Source organism: Periophthalmus magnuspinnatus, chromosome 20, assembly GCF_009829125.3.
Source record: "Periophthalmus magnuspinnatus isolate fPerMag1 chromosome 20, fPerMag1.2.pri, whole genome shotgun sequence".
Lineage (NCBI taxonomy): Eukaryota > Metazoa > Chordata > Actinopteri > Gobiiformes > Gobiidae > Periophthalmus > Periophthalmus magnuspinnatus.
Window position 1 is genome coordinate 7,530,594 of NC_047145.1, and position 14,932 is coordinate 7,545,525.

The window sequence follows — 14,932 nt, forward strand, 5'->3', positions numbered from 1 at the left end:
CATAAAATGAAACAGATGCCTTCTTGTCTTGTTCTATCTGTAGTGTATATATCATTTTGAATGTGTGTTTATTCTCTTGCTGTCCCTGTGGTGTCTGCAGCTGATGAGAAGCTGGATGAGAGAGCCAAGCTGAGTGTAGCAGCCAAACGCTCTCTGTTCAAGGTAAGTACTGCCTCTGCCTCCTCCACAGTTATGAATCATTATCAAGTAACAGAAACGGTGAGATTTAACAAATTATTATTGAAAACATTAGGCTGTAGTCTCCTAAAGAAATTCTTGGTCAACTAAAAACATGCCCTGTGCATCGATTAGTCAACTAAAGGGGTGCAACACCATGTGTTAGCTAAAGCTCCTAAAATCATGTATATGCCCGGGGTTGGCAACCTTTAACATCCAAAGAGCCATTTGGAACCAGTTTCCACGAAAATGAAAACACTGGGAGCTGCAAATACTTTTTGACATAAAATGAACATAACAGTGTATATATATTTTTCTTACCTTTACGCTTTGTATAAACAACTATAGTATTTGCAAAATATCTGCAGAAATATTTATTTTACCTGGTTAATGGGACTTCTGCTCCTGAACTTCTGCACACAGCATCTGTGTCAGTTGAGGCTGTACGAAGTCACTTTCATCTTTACACAGGACTGTAAGCTGTCGTCTGTGAGGCGTGAGCGATGTTTGTTTTTAACATAGTTCATGATGGAAAATGGAGGCTCACATGTATGTGGATCTGAAGATCGACAGGACTCCAAATGCATATTTCTCCATGTTTTTGTAGGTGTCGGGGATGGGTATACCGGCCTCCGCAAGTGTAACGCTTATGAGCAACAAAAAATAATAAAATATAATTTTCTTTTAATATTACAAGATCACAATAATCTTCCAACTTAGAACTACAGTTAAAAAAGAACTAATACAAAAAATACACTTCAATTAAATACTTATAATTTATTTTCCCAAGGCACACAGAGCCTAGTATAAGGATGAAAGAGCCACATGCAGCTCCAGAGCTATGGATTGTTACGACCCCATTGGCAGATAAAGCCACTGAAGTTACGTACCACAGAGAAATGCTGATCTAATGGATTTACTTTTAACAGGAACCAAAAAACACGATCATATCACACCAATTCTTGCGTCTTTGCACTGGCTTCCTGTTAATTTTAGAGTTGATTTTAAGATTTTATTGTTTGTTTTTAAAGCTTTGAATGGTCTGGCCCCAGATTACATCTCGGACCTCATCAAAATTTACACCCCGGTGCGCGCTCTGAGGTCTGAGGGCCAGCTCCAGCTCGTGGTCCCTAAAACCACACTTAAAACCAGAGGGGACAGGGCCTTTTCTGTGGTTGGACCTAAACTGTGGAACGCCCTGCCCCCCCACGTTCAAACAACTCCCACTGTAGAGTGTTTTAAGTCTCGTCTTAAGACCCACTTTTATTCTCTGGCTTTTAACACCGCGTGAGTTGTGTGGTCCTCTGTGTTTTTCTTTTCTTTTATTTATTGTTTTATTGATTTTATTTTTTTTTTATGTCACTTTGTCTCTGTGCAGCACTTTGGAAACAATTTGTTTATGAAATGTGCTATATAAATAAAGTGGATTGGATTGGATTGGATTACCAGTTATTAAATTCACTTGCCACTTCACTTCACTTCACTGGAGATTCAATTTCCTATCTAAAATGTGACTTAGGATTTTAGATTCCGCTAAATCAATTATCACGGCATCAAAATTTTACTATCACAAGTTTTTTTGATGGGAATTCCTCAGTTTGTTATTTTTAGCCTTTCTCAACTGTTAATGCCTCTGAATGGGTTCTGTAATTGTCACTCTAAACTGAAGCAAAATGTTCTATAATGAATTACTGTTATACTTGTGTTACTCAATCATGTTTGTATGATTTCCCTGTTTTATGCAGGAGCTTGAGAAGAGCATAGATGGGGGGATTCCTACACCTCGCGCCCGGAATGCTGCTTTGGAGCGCAGACTGAGGAGAGGCCAGGAACGCTCCAGGACACAGCCAGTCACCACAGAGGAGGTGGTCATCGCTGCCACGTGAGGCTCTACACACACTGTACATGTATCGTGTCAAAACGTTGTGTGTTGTTCAAATATTGTTGCTTTTGGCTTGTCTGTCATACTGAAAGTACTGAGAGCAGTCACTCAAGACAAAGTCGATGGACGTATTTTTTTCCAGACCCTTTAAACCTTTTTTTTTTTTTTTTTTTTTTTAGTTTATTAGTAATTCTTAGGGTTAAGGGAAATCTGTAATGGGAAGGAATATGAATATGTAAAATGTTAAAAAGAATCTATAAAGACAGTTGGTGGCAATAAACCTAGAAATTGAGGAAGATAATACTAGTGTGTACAGAATCTGACCAGCTGTAGTGAAAGTTTCAGATCTAAAAAAAAGTCAGTCACAGTGATATGTGAAATGCTGAACCCTGACCTCCCCGCTCCAATGTTCATCCTCCTGTAGTGTGCCGTCTGATGTGGTACAGCCAGGGGGCGCTGTCACAACCATGCCCCACCCCTTCAGTCCCTCTGTAGCCTTCAGCTCTCTTCCTCAGCACAGGTACAGCACGGATAGACAGGCTCGGTAGAATGGAACTAACACCAGTGTCTTCTAATGAAATCTACTCAATCACTGTGTGCTGGTTTGTCAACTTGTCATCAAGATGTGAAGCATAACTCTAAACTCTGAGTCGCATGTGTGGGATTTGCCTGTGAGAACTTAGGTTGGCTATCGGTCATTGTGGCCTCTGTTTTGTGATGGAGATGGTAACAAATGGTAATCTTTTAGTTACCGTAATAGTCTATTGCTGTAGGTGGAAAGGTAGTTGAGGAGTGAGCACTTTGTGGTCTGCATGGGGCCTTCAGTGTTTGCATGTTCTTTCTGTGTCTGTTTGGGTTTCCTCTGAAGTGTTACAATACACTGCAGACTAATCCTCGAGCTAGATACTCCTAACCAAGGTCCTGGCTCAACATGGTGACTGCTTTAAGTAGGGGTCAATAACGTCTACAAATAACTAATGATGGATGCTTATGGAGCTCAACAATGACGCCTGCTCCAGTTCTGGAAGTAAATTTCCTTTCCATTCATTTTTCACATAGACTTTTTGAAAAATGCAAATATGAGTTCAAAGGCAACAGCTACGTGGTGACTAATATCCATAACATAGTTGTTTTTAGTCCACAAATGCTAGTTTTATTAAGTTTATTAAGATTTTAAATAAATTTATGTCTTTTGGCCATTAGTTACCATGTAGATGATTATCCCTCAGCTTCAAAATTTTAATACACATTTTTTTAGAAAGTCTATGGGAAAGATTTATAAGAAATTAACCTCTGGAACCGGGGGTAGGTGGTCACTGTTGAGCCCCAGAATCACTTCAGTCCTCACTCCAATCCTATCACTGTCCTTTTCTCCCCCTCTCCTTTTGTCCCTCACTCTTCCTTACTCTTCCTCCCTTCTCCTTCCTCAGCCTGCAGGCCGCTTCCCAGAGTGGTACTCTGGTCAGAGAGGCCCCACAGATGATTGAGGCACAGGCAGCTCCGGGCCCCAGACAAGAAACCCCTGTGGAGAGAGAGCCACATGTCCAGCCACCAGCCCAGTCAAAGAGCCAGTCCTCAACCCAGAGCCAGGCGAAGGAGGAGGGGCAGGAGGTCCAGGAGGAGCCTGACCGAAGCACCCTGAGCCTGGCTGCAAAGATGGCCTTGTTCAACAGCCTGGCCCAGCCCCCCAGCCGGGTCACCAGGATTAGGGGGGACACCCGCAACCGCAGGGCCAACGCACGCTACCAGACACAGCCCATCACTCTGGGGGACATGCAGCAGGTAATAGAGCCAGTCTGAAGTGTAGGTAGGAAGGCACAAAAAACAGTATTTACTAAATTAGTTACCAAATCTTTTTTTTCTCTTTACTGATGCTTTGTACCAATAGGTGGTGTTTTTGGCCCCAAGGTAGTGTTATCAAATTTAAAAAGGGGTATTATGCAAAATGTGATAATAGTGTTCCCTCATCAAAAACATGCCTGAAGAGATTTTAGATGTCGTCCATCACCCCAGGCACTATTCAAAACCCTCCTTACAGTTAGCTTTTGATACCATAATGATAAGCTCTTTAATTACAGATTGTAATTTTCAACACACAAAATTCAATATAATATTATTGTAATATTCAATAGGTTGATACGATGTAGGTAATCCTCCTATGAGCCTAACCTTAAAAAGTAACAATTATTCTAATTTTATTTTATTTTATTAATAGAATAAATACTTCAAATATGCATCTAGTACTAATGATACTAGTTTCAGTATAATTTTTTTCTTTTATATATATTTTTTTGACAATCCTGCTGCAAGGTTCAAACTAACTAAACTAACTTGATCTTCATATATAATGAAACAGGCCCTCAGACCACCATCAGATAGGTTCACGTGGTTTGTGTCTTCAGGACTCGTCGGGTTCTGAGTTGGAGGAGCTGGACTTGTGTGACAGTCCTGTAGAACATCTCCATGTAAGGCTTCTCTGGCTCCTCTGATTCCTTTGTTCTGCACAGGGCTGCTTTTGTCCTGTGTGTGCTACAGCATGGGCCATCATGGTTTGTCATGCAGGCAGAAGGCTTTAAAGCTGCACTGTGCGACTTTTCTGGTTGAGGATCCAAAACCTGCTTAACCTCCATAGAGATATTGTTGCTTTGTGTGAGATGTTCCACAATATGGTGTTAAACATGTCTACCTCCAAAAAGGTTAAGTTACCAGTCAGATCTGTGAAGAGCATTTTCTACCTGCAAGGTACTCGAAGCACTTTAATATAAAAGTTATACATGTTTTATGCCATATTGTTGTAGACAATTATAGGCCAAACAGTAACTCCATAGAGACAAGCAGGTGGCGTGTATGGTCTTTACTAGAAAATTTAAACATTACAAGTGCACAACTTAATTTTTGTTGTCATTTGTGTTGTTACTCCAAAGGGCTACAGTGAGTGAAGTATTTGAACACCCTGTGATTTTGCAAGTTCTTCCACTTAGAAATCATGGAGGGGGCTGAAATTTTCATCTTAGGTGCATGTCCACTGTGAGAGACATAATCTAAAAAAAAAAAAAATCTGGAAATCACATTGTATGTTTTTTTTTAAATCATTTATTTGTATGTTACTGCTGCAAATAAGTATTTGAGCACCTGAGAAAATCAATGTTAATATTTGGTAGAGTAACCTTTGTTTGCAATTACAGAGGTCAAACGTTTCCTTTAGTTTTTCACCAGTTTTGCACACACTGCAGGAGGGATTTTGGGCCACTCCTCCACACAGATCTTCTCTAGAGCAGTCATTTTCTGGGCTGTCACTGAGAAACACGGAGTTTGAGCTCCCTCCAAAGATTTTCTATTAGGTTTAGGTCTGGAGACTGGCTAGGCCACTCCAGAACCTTGATATGCTTCTCACGGAGCCACTTCTTGGTTATCCTGGCTGTGTGCTTCGGGTCATTGTCATGTTGGAAGACCCAGCCATGACCCATCTTCAATGCTCTGAGGGAAGGAGGTTGTTCCCTAAAATCTCGCAATTCACGGCCCTGGTCATTCTCTCCTAATACAGTGCAGTTGTCCTGTCCCATGTGCAGAAAAACACCCCCAAAGCATGATGTTTCCACCCCCATGCCTCACAGTAGGGATGGTGTTCTTTGGATGGTACTCATCATTCTTCTTCCTCCAAACATGGCGAGTGGAATTAAGACCAAAAAGTTCTATTTTGGTCTCATCTGACCACATGACTTTCTCCCATGACTCCTCTGAATCATCCAAATGGTCATTGGGTCACACAAGTTTCTGTGGCAGTGAGTGGAGAACTTGACTGGATATTGTACTCTAAACTACATCTGACTTTTCAGCAAGGAACTAAAGAATTTTTCTAGGTGATCAATTTTATAAATACAAAAGCATACTGACTGGATTTAATCAGTTGGACTAAAAAACTGCACACACAAATGTCTTGGCTTAGATGTTTTGAGCAGCATGCCATGTGTTGTGAGTTTTCAGACCAGACTGTGTTGTGAGACCTGTGCTGAGACAGAGAAACATACTGTGTTAGCAGTAGCTGGCATGGCTTCTGTGATGAATTATCTTAAACAAGTTAAAATTGTTTTAATTGGGATTTGTATTTTGATTTGAGTAGATTTTGACTCTTCACTTGCCAAGTAGAATAAGTAGATTTAGTTTCATTTCAAGCATTAAAAGGTTTTTACCCTCATTGCAAATGGCACCTGACCTGTTCCATTGGCAAGTCTAATTTCTAGACAAATCAAAATGTACTCAATTTAATTTAAATTCTACCTAATTAAATCAATTTTCAACCCATTTAAGATGGTCTTTTTTGGCTCATAGATGTCCATAGAATAGTGAGTCAGCATTGATGGGTCGGCATGACTCCCACCCTCCCTCTCTCCACATCTTCTCAGCTCCACCCCTTTCTCTGCTCCTCTCTCCCCACCTGTCTTTCTCTCTCTCTCTCTCTCTCCCTCCTCTTTCTTCCCCACCTGCCATTCTTCTCCTCTCTCTCACTCTACCCCCCTCTCTCCACCTTTTGCTCTGCCCCCCTCTCTCTCCCCCTCTCCTCATCACCACTCCTTGCTCTACTCTTCTCTCGCTCTCACCACCTCTCATTCTGTTCCTATCTCTCTCCTTGTCTTCAGCTCCACCAATAATACCTGTTTCCACCTCCCACCACCCTTCTCCCTCCCCACTTTTCATTCTACTCCTCTCTTTCCTCAGCTCCAGACAGGACACTCCATGGGTCAGCTGCCCTGCTCCTCTTCCTCTCCGGGTAGATCACGGGCCGTGGACATCCACACCAGCACTAAGGGCCCATCCTCACAGAAGCCTCCAGATCCCAGAGACCTGCCCTTGCTTGCCCAGCAGGAGCCTGAGGTGTGTGCGGGGAAGAGGAGGCTGAGCTCACTAGAGGAAGGGGAGCAACAGCCAGGCCTGCCCCAGCCCCGACTTCAGCACCCGCCGAGCAGTGGGATGGAGAGGTGGGGGCAGGAGGAGGAGCCACTCACAAAGATAGCAGAGAGAGAGGCAATCAGGACACAGGAGAGGCAGCTGGGACAGGACAGGCACTGTGGAGGTAAGGACCACAGCTCTACACAGGCTGCATGTTCATCACTAATGTAGAATACTTACTATGAACTAACTATGCTTTTGGCTTCAAGCATAACTGATTTATGGCACTTCTGACATGAACTGATGCTAATATCTAAATTTCTATTTAGCACTTTTTAGTGCATCAGCTAAGCTTTATTTGAGCACTTTTGAAGACTAATGTACTGCACAAAATGTGACTAGACTGCCCTCTCCAGTTTGTAGTAAAAGTAAATTCAAATCATTAAATTTAGGGGAAATAATCAAAAGTGCTTATCGCCCCTGGATTCTAAACAAAATTGGGATCGGCCATGAAAAATACCTATTGTTCAATCTCTAATTGGAGGATGCTGGTTGTTAGAAACAGGAAGTTAATGGACATATGTATTAGTTTAATACTAAATTCCAGAGAAGAAGCAGAATGCCTCCTTTAATAATAAAACCTCAAAGATAGAGGCTAAATGTATCATTGATTTGCTATAAACATTTGTTTGTGTTTCAGGCCTGTTTGAGCCTTCCAGTCAGCAGCTCACAAAGACAGTCCCACCTCCACACAGACAGGGGCAGTGCTCTGAAGTAGATGGTGTGGTACAGCCTGAGGGAGGAGCTGAGCTCAGTGCCATGATGACTGCCCAGCACATGTCCATCAAAGAGAGGTCAGAGTTCATTATCATGTTTTACCATCTTATAGAAAAACTGAACCAACTCTACTGCCTCTCTGCCGAAGTTTTAGATCTTCAAAGTAGTAGAGGGATGTGGTGAAAAAGACATGTGACCAGAGGGTAGACACCAACTTTGAATCCAGTATCATGTTCAGTAACATGGAATTTAATGAATAATAGTACTGCTTTGGATTTATACAGTGTTTTTTGGACATGTTATACAGTGCATTATTCGTTCACTCCACACCCAGTGGTGGTAAGCTACCATTGCAGCCACAGCTGCGCTGGGGGAGACTCACAGAAGCGAGGCTGCCACTCTGCACCATTGGCCCCTCCCATCACCACAATACTCATACAAGGCAATGTGGGTCAAGTATTTTGCCTAAGAACACAATGACAATGGTGTTCCACTCTGGCCCCTGGTATTCCCAACGTGTGCCTTTCCACTATTGATTCCTTATGCAGCTAAATCAATTGTGTAACAGGAAAAGCCCTGTCACATGACTGAACTCTACAGTTTAGTTATGTCATACATTGATCACAGTATGGATATTTGATGTTTCTGGCTCGTGGTTCAAGTACGTTACCTCAAATGTTTTAAAAGTGGTGCCTTTATTAACTAAGCAAGTACTTTTATGTTTTTATTGATTAAGAAAAAAATACTCAGCATTACTATAATGGCAAACCTCCATTCTGGTCTGAAACAACAACAAGCATGCTAACTAAACACTTAATTATTGGACAATAAAATGCTTTCTAATTGATGCAGACAGTACACAGCTGACTTATATTGACCTCATGAACTACTTATACAATATATCTGTACTGGGGCAAGACACATTAAATTCATGGACAAAAAGATTGTGTGATTATAAGCAGTACATAGTTTACATAGTATAACATTTACATCTTTTCCATCGATTAGGGTGGCTCTGCTGAAGAGGAGTGGCGAGGAGGACTGGAGAAGCAGGATCCACAGGAAACAGGAAGTGGCGCAGGTTGCCGGGGATGACGCTCGGCTGTTGGACAGAGAGCGCACAAACAAGGTACCCGTTTGTTCTGCTGTAGGCCTTTAGTCATTTAGTCGATTAATCAGTTGATGGAGTCTTAAGCCTGACACACACTACAGGAGTCTTAAACCAGTTTTAAATGTGCAACAAAAAGCCCACACTACAGATAGGAGGAGAATCGTATGAGATTTTAAATCTTACGATCCTCCAAGTGCAAAGAGCACAGAGGGATATCGCAGCAGCGCTACAAACTAAGAGCTGTACAGCCATTCCACACAGATCCAAAGTCAGGTCATGCCTCCCCAAAGTGGAACTCATAATTCATAAGTTTAATCTGTCTTTATATAAATACATTGTTTCCTAGTACTTTTTTTTTTTTATATATATATATATATATATGAAGCCTCGTGAAGGTAGTCTTGTGAGGACATGTATTTGGTCAACCAAGAATTTCTTTATCTTTACTCCTTCCACCATTAGGGCTGTAGACGACTACTGTCCTCTTGGACCGAGCTGCTCAGTGGGTTTAGATTGGAGCGTTCTACTACTGCTACAGCTGTTAATCCATTTGCTTCACATTCCTACATATGATCCGCACTGTGCCAAGTTGGTCAGACTTTTAGACTAGGTTTCAGCTGACATTGCAACTTAAAGTGGTGGGTAGAGTAGCCAAAAATTGTACTCCAATGCGAGTGATATTGTTTTGAAGTAACAATACTCTTACTGAAATACAATGGCATGATCCAAAACATTGATACTGTGGAGCTTTAGTTCAACACAATTTGACCAGAAAGAACTTACTTACTTGGAGCTACAACAGGTGAGCTAATTAAAGCTGATTAAACAAGTCCCTCCCACGCTAGGTAGTATTAGCCACCAATTTTTCAGTTCGTTATTCAGTTTTTGTTGAAAATTAAACGGCTTAACAGAACCATGAACGCTCATATTGATCACAGGCTCCTGAAAATGTGTTAATTTGTGCACTTTTTCCCTCTGGCCTGGGCTGTGGTCTGGAGCTAATCAATCAGAGGATTGACTCGATTATATAACAGTGACTGAGCTTGTTACATAATTCATGGTTTGGACTTCACCATGACAACCTGAGACTATTAAATCTTATCTATTTTACACTCTGGATCAAAATTTTAAGACCAGTTAAAAAGTTGCAAGAATTTATATTTTGTACTGTTGGATCTTAAGAAGGTTCTAAGTAGTTCTTCAAAATACAAAAAGAAGAAATTGGATTGCGACAAGAACAAGTTTTCAGTAAGCAATTTATTGCAAACAGCCATTAAACTGAAAGAGGCTGTTCAACAGTTGATCAAAAGTTTAAGACCACATCTCAAAAAAACTCGAAAAACCCCCAAAATGGAAATAAAAATGAAAGGACTCTATAATGAGTAGCTGCACCATTCTTGTTAATCACCTCAAAAATTTGTTTCGGCATGCTTGATGCTAATGTTTCCAGGAGGCTCGTCGGAATGTTGCTCTAAGTGATGAAGATGGCTTCATGGAGGGCATCCACTGTCTGGAACTGGTGTCCATTTTTGTAATCTTCCCTTGCCATCCAACCCCAAATGTTCTCAGTTGGATTTGGATCAGGGGAACACGCAGGATGGTTCAGAAGAGTGATATTATTTCTCTGCAAGAAGTCCTTTGCGAGGCGGGCATTCTGAACTGCAGCGTTGTCCTGTAGAAAAACCCAGTCATTACAACACAGACGATGGCCTTCAGTCATGAGGGATGCCCCCTGCAACAATCTTCACAGAGCCAGCTGCTGTTTGACACGTCTGCACAACCTGAAGTTCCATTGAAGCAAAAAGCCCCCCAGATAATGATGGCGCCTCCTCCACTGTGCCGTATAGAAAATATCTCGGGTGGGATCTCCTTGTCATGCCGTTGGAAGCCATCAGGACCATCAAGGTTACTTTTTTTTTCATCAGAGAAGAAAACTTTCTTGCACCTTTTAATGTCCCATGTTTGGTCCTCTCGTGCAAACTCCAAACAGGCAATTTTGTACCATTAAAGGAGACAAGTTGTCTTAGAACCCTTCTTTCACCGATGCCATTTAATGGTTATGGGACTGCAGTTGGCCCAAATTAAGCTTGTCACTGGTGCCGAGGGTCGTTCCGTGTCTTGACAGGCAGCCAATCAGATTCTCCAGCTCAGGGACGGTGAAATTTTTTTAGGTCTACCACTTGACTTTTTTCCCCACAACCCTCAGGATCTTTTAAGAAGTTTAAAATGACTGTCTTACTGCATCCAACCCCAGCAGCAATGGCACTCTGCGAGAGGCCTTGCTGATGCAGCTCAACAATCCGACCACGTTCAAAGAAAGAAAGCTTTTTTGCCTTTGCGATCAGGGGGTCGTGACAGTATGGTTATCTGACAGAAAATGACACTGAATCCACATTTGTGTGAAGATTTGGGTTTTTAAAGGCTGTGGTCTTAAACTTTTGATCAGCTGATGAACGGTCTGTTTCAGTTTAATGCATTTGAATATTATTGCATTTGAAGTACTACTTAGAACCTTCTTAGGATCCGTCACTGCAAAATGTGAGTTCTAGCAATTTTTCAACTGGTCTTACAATTTTGATCAGGAGTGTATGTTTGAAATATGTTAAAACTGAGAGGCGTGTGTGTGTGGTGTAGGAGGATGATACTCCTATAGTGATGGAGTCCCCGTCTGTCTGTGTCCAGCAGAGGGTAAGCTCCAGTAACCATGGCGAAAACCCCAGTGTTTGTATGGTATGGGCACAGCTGTGTTTGGTGCCTTGGGTGTAGTCACTTTTGTGTGGGGATCGTTGTGCTGGGTCACACTGGGTCACACTGGGTCACACTAGGTCACACTGGTTTGGAGATCCATATTCTTGGGTTTGGTTGCAGAACTCATGCCAGGGTCGCGTATAGGGCTGGGTACCTTTTTAAGAGTTATTTTTCCAAGTATCAGTATATGAACAGTACCTGATTTTTGGTACCAGTTTCAGAACATTACTTATTTCAGTATCTATTGCTGTATGAATCCTTATCCAAAAACTTCATTGGGAAAAAGGTGTTGGTTTTCGTTTGTATTTTATGCCATCACTCCCTACCAGAAAAGTTTTCTCCCGTGGTTTCCTATATTTTGTTAAGATTATGATGGCACAAATTTCAGTTCCCTCTAGTGGCATTAAATACTGTTGCATCCTATATTCATTAGCGTGTGTATATGGGTACATGTGATAGGTCGTAGTCAAAGAGGGCATGTCTACCTTGTCATGTGGGGTCCACAGTCTGTTTACACTCACTAATAGGGACCTTTTTCTTGTAGTGTTTAATGTGTTTTAGTCCATGTCCTTGATAGGCTTCAAAAATCAATGTCTAAGTGTATGTAATTTCCCCATCAGACTCATGAGTCCATTGTGTGTGCGTCTACTGTCCAGGATCCTGTCTCTGCTCTGTCCTCTGAGCCTCCTGTCCTCTCCTCTTCTGACCATCTCATACAGGTAGTGTGCTGCTCGTCTTCATCACCCTCCCCCTTCCTTTTCTCCCTCACTCACTTTCTCTGTCTTATGCATAAAGCTGAAGATACCATCTGGTTATTTGATTGGGATCATGGGGCTGTGCAATTAATCAAATATATAATTACGAGATCAGTTATTATTCTATTAAATAACTAAATGTTATGATCGAAACTGTAATTGCCTTCTGTTCAGGATGGTATGTGGTCTCGCTCTACCCTGTAAAACCTGGAACAAAGCCACTACTACAATCTACAATGGCTTTGAAAACAAAAATGAAAACCATTACTAGTAAATATTAGGCCTATATATTCTTTATAGGTTAATGTTAACAGCACAGAAGTAAACGTTTCAAATAATTGTGATCTAAATTATGAGCCAAATCATGATTATTATATATAAGTGTTGTCACAATACTGAAATTTCAACCTTGATTTTGATACCAAGGAATTCACTGGATACAGATAACCATGCAACAATGAAGATAAAACATGCTCCTTTTACACTAATAGCATTGAGTTTTTGTATGAAAATTACCTTCTTTCTTTATCTTGGCATGAGGTCTAAAAGCTCAAAATCATCTCTGCTCACAGCATGGCCTTTACCTTTTACCTCTCATGTGTCCATCCTCTCATGTGTCCATCCTCACCTGTCCCTCTCTCATCTCATGGTGTAGGACGTCCCCTGTGCCAGAGCTGTCCAGGCGGAGGACCCACACCCCTGGAGACGCAAGGTGACCACATGTGTCCATTAAGTCCCCTGAGCAAAGTCTAATGTCCACAGTCCATCACATTGTGTTCTCCAAGTCCACTACACTATGTCCAGTCCATTCTCCACTGGTCATGACATGATTTATTTTGGGTGTAAGGCTGCATTATTCCTTTTTTTTCTCCTGCTTTTTATAACGCTTTTGATATGCCAAAATCTGCAAAAATACAACATTACCCACATGTTGTGACATTTTATGGTTTACTTGTTTCACTTTGTATGTACCATATTTTCAGAGGATTTAAAAGGTCCACCACCTTCTTGGCTCCATGGAGGTGTTATTACTTTGCTTAGAATGTTCCAGAGCCTGGCATTAAAATCTCGCTTGCATTTATTTTATTAGACGTGTTTTTATTGCTCAAAAATACAAGCAATTCTTATTATAAGCAGGGTTGCCTCTCCACAGATCTGACCTGTAACTTGGCCCATAAATATAGATACATTTAATGTCCTACTGTGAAATATTAATGACCTCCCCATGTAGACAAGCAGGGGGCAGATTCTCCAGCAATAAAGCTCCATAGTGCATTTTTATTGTTTGGCCTTGTAAATAGACATTGTGGGCATTTTAAATAGGCATTGTAAATGCCAGCTGTGGTGCAGAAGCCACAACTATTCCAAAGCACTAAAATTAATGAGGGTTCAGGTCCTCAGAGCACTACAGAGGTGCTGAAGTGCTCCAGGGTCTAAGTGTTAGAATTCATCAACTATTTTTCAGTTAAAATAACCCTTTTCCGGGATAGATTTAATGTAGCTATTCCATCAAATTCACCATAATCCTGTTTGTTCATTAGCGTGTGGCAGAGGTGGACCCGGACAGCCAGCCCGTAGAGATGTCCATCCAGGAGAGGAAACAGCTGATCTGTGCCCAGGAGGAGGCCTGGAAGAGCACAGGCCATGGAGCAGCCAACGATTCCACGCAGTTCACCGTGGCCGCGCGCATGGTCAAGAAAGGTCAGAGGGCAATCTAAATGATCCTCCCTTTTCATCATACATAGTTCTCAGTAAATTGCCGGGTACAAATGCCAGAACATTGAGCAGGGACCCACATTCACACACATACAAGCCCCAGAACATTACCAGGTCTGGTCTGTTCACACATAACCTGTCTTTGGCTCTCTGCTCTCTCACAGCAACGCACAGCTGCATATTTCAAGTGAATGAGTACAGAATGTAACCACATAGCATAACCAGGAAACCAGACTTGTGACCAAGTAAAGCAAGCAGTAATACTGCTAACTTTCTGACTCTTTTCAAACATAAGCCTTTCCTGTCTACTTAATCCCTCAGTTGTCCAGGTATGATCCATAGTAAAAGAAAAATGTAATTCTGTCACCTGGACAAAATGTTTTTTGAATGAAGACGTTTCACTGCTCATCCAAGCTGCTTCTTCAGTTCTGGCCAGATTGCTGTGGACACTGCCTTGTCTGATTGTCCGTTCACATAAAAGGCAGTATACAGGCTGCTTTAAATGCTGCAATTGTTAAGAACCCGCTGCAAGTGTTCTGTTTTTGTACTGTGCGCATGCCAAAAAAATCTGTATATTCTGATTCATAATAAGTGGTTGGTAATTAATTAGTTGATAGAATATATCAATATCACTAGATGCTGTATCAATATGTCACCATGAGCTTGGTACATTGTGATTGTGACACCACTTTTTGCTAGGAAATACTAGCAATGCATATGTTACTAAAAAGGAGCTTGTTCTGTTTTGAACTAGGTGTATTTCATAAACAAAATGTGCAGGTTTAACAAAGAAATACCATTGTAAATTATGTGTTTAAAACAGTGATATGCCAGAGAGTATCATTTGAATGTATTGATAATTGCACCATGTGTTGATAT

At 41.4% G+C, this 14,932-nt stretch overlaps 1 protein-coding gene across 9 annotated transcripts in view; it reads left to right on the plus strand.

The window, feature by feature from the left end:
• The window catches only part of svila (supervillin a), a 70,528-nt gene that overhangs the window by 38,764 nt on the left and 16,832 nt on the right, over positions 1 to 14,932 (plus strand). For 6 of the 9 annotated variants that reach the window (XM_055229950.1, XM_055229949.1, XM_055229943.1 and 3 more), the window contains 11 exons: positions 101 to 162; positions 1,923 to 2,059; positions 2,484 to 2,579; positions 3,490 to 3,841; positions 4,462 to 4,524; positions 6,776 to 7,130; positions 7,647 to 7,800; positions 8,732 to 8,852; positions 12,203 to 12,301; positions 12,993 to 13,049; positions 13,879 to 14,038. In XM_055229950.1, coding sequence (XP_055085925.1) covers positions 101 to 162; positions 1,923 to 2,059; positions 2,484 to 2,579; positions 3,490 to 3,841; positions 4,462 to 4,524; positions 6,776 to 7,130; positions 7,647 to 7,800; positions 8,732 to 8,852; positions 12,203 to 12,301; positions 12,993 to 13,049; positions 13,879 to 14,038 — 1,656 coding nt within the window. The remainder of the gene's footprint in view (positions 1 to 100; positions 163 to 1,922; positions 2,060 to 2,483; positions 2,580 to 3,489; positions 3,842 to 4,461; positions 4,525 to 6,775; positions 7,131 to 7,646; positions 7,801 to 8,731; positions 8,853 to 12,202; positions 12,302 to 12,992; positions 13,050 to 13,878; positions 14,039 to 14,932) is intronic. The other 3 variants (XM_055229944.1, XM_055229945.1, XM_055229948.1) reach the window with 3 other exon arrangements.